Source organism: Hakea prostrata, chromosome 5, assembly GCF_041222555.1.
Source record: "Hakea prostrata isolate BN-2017 chromosome 5, UWA_Hpros_2, whole genome shotgun sequence".
Taxonomy (NCBI): domain Eukaryota; kingdom Viridiplantae; phylum Streptophyta; class Magnoliopsida; order Proteales; family Proteaceae; genus Hakea; species Hakea prostrata.
This window is the reverse complement of record NC_142604.1, coordinates 49,014,333-49,022,626: the sequence shown is the minus strand read 5'-3', so window position 1 is coordinate 49,022,626 and position 8,294 is coordinate 49,014,333. Positions and strand designations below refer to the sequence as shown.

General features: G+C 35.7%; 1 protein-coding gene across 2 annotated transcripts; it reads right to left on the bottom strand.

Annotated features, from left to right (window-relative positions):
* Positions 1–1,658: 1,658 nt before the first annotated feature.
* LOC149016312 (xanthotoxin 5-hydroxylase CYP82C4-like) lies at positions 1,659–4,446 on the bottom strand. 2 transcript variants are annotated; one of them, XM_089157469.1, is made up of 3 exons: positions 4,140–4,446; positions 2,569–3,658; positions 1,659–2,451 (listed from the first exon to the last, which is right to left on the bottom strand). In XM_089157469.1, the coding sequence occupies exons 2-3, from the start codon at positions 3,544–3,546 to the stop codon at positions 1,825–1,827; spliced, it is 1,605 nt and encodes a 534-aa protein (XP_089013595.1). In that variant the 5' UTR covers positions 3,547–3,658; positions 4,140–4,446; the 3' UTR covers positions 1,659–1,824. The 2 variants fall into 2 exon arrangements, with proteins under 2 accessions (XP_089013595.1, XP_089013594.1); XM_089157468.1 differs by lacking the exon at positions 4,140–4,446 and having other exon boundaries at positions 2,569–4,133.
* Between the last annotated feature and the right edge of the window lie 3,848 nt (positions 4,447–8,294).

Genomic DNA, 8,294 nt, shown 5'->3' with positions numbered 1-8,294 from the left:
TGACGTGGTCATGTGTCATGTGCCTAATGAGACCCAATTTGGTGTATGTGCTATAGATTGGACCAACCTAGTTTGTGATAGATTAAAGGATTGATTCAATCTATTCCATCAATTTCAGCGTTTTTGGCACACTCGTCAAAAACCTAACATTTGAAGCAAAGTTAGCATCATATCAAGTTTGAATCTTGAAAAGGGCTACCTAGAAGAATGCCACCTAAGATAAAGTGAAAGTTGCCAAGAAAGGATTACCTACTACCCCTATAAGAGGAAAAAAATTGAGAGCTTTCTTGCACAATGTAGCGTAGGTTAAGGTATCATCCAAGGTTGAATGGATCCCATTCATCATGGTTCAAACTAGGCCACAAATGCAAGCAAGAAAGGGGTGGGTTAGTTATTGCTAGCATCTTGTGTTACTATCTCTCTCTCGCTCTTCTCTCCTCTCTTTTGCCTTTTGAAGTTGTCCGTATAACCTTCACAGCGAGGAAGACAATGATAAACAAATAATATATTAGCATATGCCTTTTCTCTTAAAAATAAAAAGCGAAAAACAGAAAGACAAATGTCTATGACATTCTTGAAGGCATCTGGCTTTGGTAGATACATTGGTTTGTATTGGGTATAATAAAGAAAATATGTCTAATGATAATTTCAAGTGTCATTAGCTCTCTTTTGTATTTGCGAGGAGGTTTGCTTCCGATGCCTTCTAATGAATCAGTTCACTTGGTGGACCGGAAAAATAAAAGTTTGGATTCGCTAACCTTGGAGAAGAGCCAATAACTCCACATCAGATGGTTAGTTTGCACCTCTAACTATGATCCCAAATCCTCCTCACCTATGAAGTGGTGGATCCCAATTCTTAATGGTGAACCCCAACCACAATGGTGTGGAGGTAAGTTTTCGAAAAAAAAAAAAAAACAACACAAAAAAGAAAGAAAGAATCATATAATATAATAATTACTTGCAATTCTCAAAACTTCTCATTTTTTTTTGGAGGGGGGAGAGTGGCAAGGGGAGGATGCACGTCCCCATACTCAGCACAATGAAGCAAGTGATGAGAGTGGGGTTGGCTTTTACAAGAATGATGATTGAAGCAATAGAATAGGATAGGGTCAGGCGCTTCTATGACATTTTTAAAGGCATAAGGGGAACTCACATGTGCCTCCAATGGGTATGTTGGACTATGTTTGGTATAACAAAGAAAAAATGTGATTTGGTACAATAAAGTCACTTTATTTATAATTTTCAAGAGTTATTAGCTTAATTGACAAACATCAACAAATTTAGATTTGCTTACATTGGGGAAGGAGCGAATAACTCCGCATTATATTGTGGGTGGGTTTCCCACCTCTGAACATCAATCAATCCCAAATCTTAGTAGTGGGTGCCGGGTGCCGGTTCCTACCTCTGCAGTAGTGGATCCCAAATCTAGTAGTGAAACTCCACCCACATACACATGAATTTTCACTTAAAATTTTTGAATCTAAGTAATAGAAATTTATGAGACATAAGTGCTGTTATGCATTATTTCTTTGGAAAATTTGAGAGACATTAATATGTGGAAAGAGGAGGTTTTTTTTTTTTTTTTTTTTTTTTTTTGATAGCATAAAATTTAAGTGTTAACAACTGTATATTGTTATATGGAAAACTTAAGAATCACCTTCTTAAATTTATACTTTAATTTACCTTTTAACCAAACAAACAGTAGGATTTTATACATTTATATAAACAACATCAAACATTAGGATTTTATTCATCTATGTAGACAACATTGAAAACCTCAATTCAGTGGCCCAATCACAAGAAGCATAAAAAATATAATTAATTTTAATTTTCATAAAGCTTAGAAGGAAGGCGTGGGGTGAGAAGGATGTTTAGAGGGGTTTCTTTGGGCATGGTGATGCCTAAGGCTTCAGTCATGTCAATTGGTTCATCCGTAGCTGTCTCAAGATTGAATCCTTGAAGTAGACGAGCAAGAATCAAGTGCAAGATCTGCTTGGCAAATGTAATACCCGGGCATGCTCGTAGGCCGGATCCAAAAGGAATGAATTCAAAGTTCTTACCCAGATAGTCCACTACTACATGTGTAGTGAGAAACCTCTCTGGTTTGAATTCATGGGGCTCTGACCACACATGAGGGTCTCGATGAAGCTTCCATATATTAGGAAGTAAACGTGTGCCCTTTTGGATGGCATAACCTCCCACTTGACAGTCTTCCATGGCTTCATGAGGTACTGCTAAAGGCACAGGAGGATATAACCGCAAAGTTTCCTTTACAATGGCCTGGAGGTACTCCAACTTGTTGATGTCTGATTCTTCAACATGTCTATCGTTACCAACATGGATGTCCAATTCTTCTTGGGCCTTTTTCAAAACTTCTTTATTACTCAATAGCAAAGAAAGTGCCCATGTCAACGTGGCATAGGTCGTTTCGTAGCCACCTGCGATGAGTTGCTGCGGAAAGGGAAAATATAGAAAATAAGTTTAAGGCTTTGGTACTTGTAAGCCAAGTTTTTAAACTAATTAAGCCTCCATTACTATAATTAAATAAAATTGAAAGAAGGTACATACCAATGCAGTTGCCTTGATTACAGTATCACAATCATAACTATGGTTCAAATTGCTCTCAAGAACCACTGATAGCATTATATCGATGAAGTCGAGTTCTTCTTCATCTCGAGACGATTGTGTCGTACAATGGACCTTGTGATGACGATGTTCATCGATCCAATTTCCAATTATAGAGTCGAACTCCTTAAGAGTAGATTTCATGGCTCCCACATGTCCTCCCAAGTCCAACCATTCACAATAGGGTATTGCATCAGATACAACAGGCACCCCACTTAGGTACATGAATTGAGCCATTGCCTTTCGAAATCGTTGGGCCTCATCCACCTCATTTCCAACTGTACCAATGTTCCCATAATAACGTTTCCCAGCAATAAGTTTGGTGATGACATTAAACGTAAGGTGTTCAAACCACTCCTTCATCTCCACATTCATGGGTTGGTCACTATTATCCTTGGCCCAACCCGAGTATAATTCTTTGATGGATGTGTCTACTTCAGCAATCCTAACATGCCTGAGCTTGTGAAGACGGGTATTAGAGAGTAGTTCAATAGTGGACGCCTTTCGGATCTCACGCCAATACAAACCATATGGTGAGAATACAAATACAGCATAGTTGAAGCCTAGATGCTTCCCTGCAGCCAAATGAGGACGTGTAGCAAAAACTCTGTCATTGGTACTGAAGCATTCCTTAATCATCTCTGCATTGCTCACAACCAGTGTGCGATGTACACCAAGTTTGAGCATGAAGATTGGGCCAAGTTTGTCGGCCAAAGAACCAAGTGTTCGTGGAAGCGAGCATTTTCCCCCTAGCAAATGGAGATGACCAATAATCGGCAAGGCACCAGATGGTGTTGGGGCTTCCCTTCGCTTGGTTTTGTGTCTTCGTAGGAAATAAAACACAAAAGTGAAGGCTACAAATGTTGCTATCACTTGAGATAGGATAAGGAGCTCCATTGTAATCTTATGGGAATTGCACATTCAACTCAAGCTTCCCCTGATCTCGTCTTCCGCTCTTCGGATTTTCCAGAGATTTTAAAACCTCTAACTATGACCAACTCAATCTACAAATACTCGTATTGCATGATCCAGCCTGCACAATTGTTTTCATTTTGTTAAATTAAGCGATGAAAAGTAACCATGTTAGCCAGATTAATTCCATGCATTTAATTATTTTTAAGGGAAAACATCTGCTTAGACAGAGAGGATCAAAACCCCAGAGGGTTGTATGAACCATGCATGGGAGCTAGAGGTATGTGTGATTTAGGCACTCTGCCTATTCAACTTTGCTTTTGTTGATCCATTAGCTGCAAATGAAGGTGTTGTCATTGTTGGCAACATAAATGAGATAGCTGAGATGATATGAGCAATTCAAATCAAGTATACTAACGGGTTCAATCAAGTTGGGTAAGGCTAGTATTGGAACCAGTTCAAACCTGGTTTATTTTTTATTGGTTTTTATTTGGTATAGCGGCAACACATGGAATTAAGCTAAGAGAAGAATTAAAGATTTGGAAAAATCGTTCTTGTAAAAAGAAACTAAAGGGTTCGGTAGTGGTGCAAGAAAAGCTTACCTGAGTATGTCTTTCCATTGTTGAACGATAGAGTAAGAATGGAGAGAAATGGAAAACAACCTGCCGCCGGCGTGGGTTTTAAGGAGAAGAAAAACAGCTAGCTGTTGCTAGCCTGCGTTTTGAACCATTGAGGAAGAAGAATATGCTATGCTATGGACGCAGGTCTTCTTCTGCTGGACAAGAGAAAAAGTGAAAAGAGAAAGAAGAAGAGGAAGAAGAAGATACTACTAAATTTTTGAAATTGTTCTTCTTCAAAGAAAAGAAGGATTCAATTGTTCAATTCTATTGCTGAAAAACAGACTGAAAAATATAGAGAAAAGTGGAAGAAGCTGCTATCTTTAATATCAGTGAGGATAATGAAAAGGAAAGCCTAATGAACAAGTGCCTTACATAATGGACGAGGATTGGATGGTTGAGGTTGAATATCCACTTACCCTCTCATTTTAATCCAATATGGTGGCAGATTCATTTTTAATGGGGTCATTTTCTCTCTTACCCAAGTTGAAGTAACTCATATTCACAAGTTCTTGTTTATTATTTTTTAGATTATTTTTAGTGGCAAATAACCTAGGTCATGGATGTAACAAAAATCTCTTATAGCTACATATAATTAACTACGACTTTTTTAACTAAAGTTAAAAATATTTTTTAACTACAATTTTTCATATGTAGTAATGTAAAATAGTTATTGCCAAGGTCCGACAAATCGGCTCGTGTCGCCGTGTCGGACCCTGGCGACACAACTAGGGCGACATGTCGCCAAAAGTCGGTCGACTTTTGACAGGGGTTCGATGAAAAATCAAAACCCTTGTTTCGAAGGGTATTTCAGGTCATTTTGACCTGAAATTTGCGTGTAACCTAATTTGAGGTCAATAAACACATTGGGGTATTTTGACCTAAAACATCACCTAACATAAAGTTTATAATTACCACATGTCCCGCTATATGCGAGCAAACCTGGAAGTTTGGAAAATTCATATAAACTAATGTATATATGCAAAGAGAACACAAATACACAATTAGTAAAGAGATGTACTAAAGTTTACAATTTATTATACAATTATGTTGAGTATGGCTCATGCTTCACATATTGTTGCCGAGGGACAGGTCCCGCTCCACGGTGAGTGGGCGGGGGTCCGGGGAGGCCGCCCCGGCGGGGGTGTGGGGGCAGCGTCCTTAGAGCTTTGAGAAGCGCTATGTCACTTTGGCAAAAAGCGAACGAAAAATCGGCGAAAAACAAACGAAAGGCTGTTATATATGGTGAATGTAGCGATATATCGCCGATTTTTGCGATATATCGACTTGTCGGCGATATGTCGCCGATATTTGGTATATATCGTGTCGCCCCCTGACATGGCGACATATCGCCCTGTGTCGACGATATGTCGCCGCACATAGTGAACCATGGTTATTGCTACAGTATGTAAGAACTGCATAAAAATACATTAATAGATGCGGTTGCAAAAGTGTGACTAGAAATCATAGTAATATAGACTACTTATTACTATGGTATTCCAAACTGCTATAACATATTCGTTCTAACTACAAAGTAACAATATAACTATGGTTTTATATTATAGTAATTTAAGATATTTTAAGTTATAGTATTCAAAATTGTAGCAATAAAAAAACATTGAAACTATGGAATCAAATTTACGACTAAAAATTTTAGTAATATTCAAAACTTATTGCTGTGGTAATTAAAAGTGTAACAACATCGACTCTTTTAACTGCAAAAAAAAACTTGCAATTTCAAATTGTAATAATATAATTTACATAATTGCTTCGGTCTTTGAAATTATTGTAACAATTTTTTTTAGCCACAAAAATAGAACCGTGTTTAAAAATCATAGTAATATAGTTTATATATAACTACGGTACTTGAAACTATAATAATAGATGAATTTGTAAATGTGATAATATTATTGTACTTAACAAGTGTAATGATGACATATATTTGTTACTGTGAGTGCTAAACCATAACAATAGAGTTGGTATAAACAAAATCATCATTAAAACCATTCGTTTTGCTATCACTCCGAGTTGTTCTCTAATTGGTCTTCTAAGTTGTTTAGAAAACTTTATATTAGTTCATGAATTTTTTTTTTTGGAGTTTGTGATTTATATTTACAATTATATACTAGTGGTAGTGAAGTCAAAGAAGTGTAATGTATTAGACTACAAAGCTAGGGAATCAATATTTTGGTTCAATCTCATTTTATCATACTTCCCCTCCCTCTCCCTTCCTTGATCACACCCCAATTTAATTTTTTTTTAAAACTATTTTATTAAAATAAATTTATTTTATTGTTAAGGGTATTTTGTTCAACAAAGTTATGATTCACATAGCTTGAGCTTGATTTTATATTTCATCTATATGAAACCATGGAATCTTATTCTACTTAAAGGTGTCGGTCAGTTCAGTTTCAATTTGGTTCAAAATAATGATAATACAATCCAAATCAATTTAAGAATCAAATTAGTTTTATAGTCAGATTTAGATCTTTAACCTACTTGGTTTTGGTTCCAATTCAGTTCTAGAATATGGTTCTAAATTAGTCCTAAGTATAGTTCTAAAAAAAAGATATAGGTACTTGGAGGAAAATCATTTATATAGGTAAATTATTCAAATCGTAAATTATTTAACAAATCCAATCCAATTTGCCCTTTTTTTTTAATTTAAATTTTTTACATATACATCTTACCTACCATGAAACTCGTGACTCCCCTTTTAGTCCAAAAATTATAGAAAAGTCTTAAAAATTCTAATAAATTTTAAAATATGACCAAAATATCTTTATATGTTAAAATCACTCAAGTACCCCTTAGCTTAAACCATATTTTTGGATTAAAAGGGGAGTCATGAGTTTCACGGAAAGTAGGATGTATATGTAAAAAATTTAAATTAAAAAAATAATAAGGGCAAATTGGTCATAAAAGTGATAGTTTATCCTTAAATTGACATTTTCTATAGTACAAGGGAGGCAAATGCAAAGTCTCAGCTTTTTTGGACTAAAAATGACATAAACCGAACCTCGGGGGTCCAAATGAAATTTGCCCAAAAAAAAAAGAATAAGGGCAAATTGGTCATAGAAACAATAATTTGTCCTTAAATTGACTTTTTTTTTATAGTACAGGGGAGGCATATGCAAAGTCTCAATTTTTTTGGACTAAAAATGACATAGACCAAACCTCAGTGGGTCCATATGAAAATTACCCTAAAATTTATAAAAGAAAGGAAACTTTTGTTGTCTTAATTTCTAAACCTCCATTAACCGTAGGTTTCTAATCTAGAATCATGACACGTGGTTGCTCTAGATCTAACGGTCTCTGTTTATTCTTAATTAATTTCTAAATTAATTCTTTAAATCTAATCGAAATTAATTTTCTAAATCCAATCTAATCCTATTAAGAAAGGATTAGTGGAGAGAGAAAAGATTTCTTAAATTGATTCTAATACGCAGAAAGAGTGAGAGAGAGGCAGGAGTGGTGGAGTGATTTTTGGAGTTGATTAGATTTAGGAAGATAGTGAAAGTTGGAAACTTCCCATTTTAGAGATTTTAGGAGTTGATTAGATTTAGGAAGATAGTGAAAGTGGGAAACTTCCTCTATTTATTGGAAATTAAAACCGCTTTACTGTTTAAACTCAATTTATCCCACGATTCCTTCAAAATTTCTAAACGAAAAATTTCCCACAAAATAGGTTTTTTCCACTCCCTTTTAATTACATTTATGGTATTTTTATAAAAACAATGAAATGGTGTATAAAGAGGGAAAATGCAAGATAGCCAAATAGAATATCTTTTTCTCTTCTTCTCTAGCAAAATTTCAGCCTTTTCTTCTGTTTGCCTTCTGCAGCTGTTCATCTTTTCTCCATCTCAGTGTCTCCATTGTATTTTGAGAACCAAATCCATGAAGAACTTCCTTGCCTTTTTCCTATATGGTTCAAAAATGCTCGATCTAACATTCCCTTGTCCCTTTTGTTAAGCAAAATTAAACAGGGGCATCTTTAACAGATACGAAGATAGGTGCGAATACGGGGCTGACATCATATGATACTCTTGCCACTTGTTTTGGTCAGGTAAGATTTGCTTTTGATCACTACTTCCCAATCTTTAAGAAAAGCTGCAATATTAGTCCGAAAAATAAAGGATT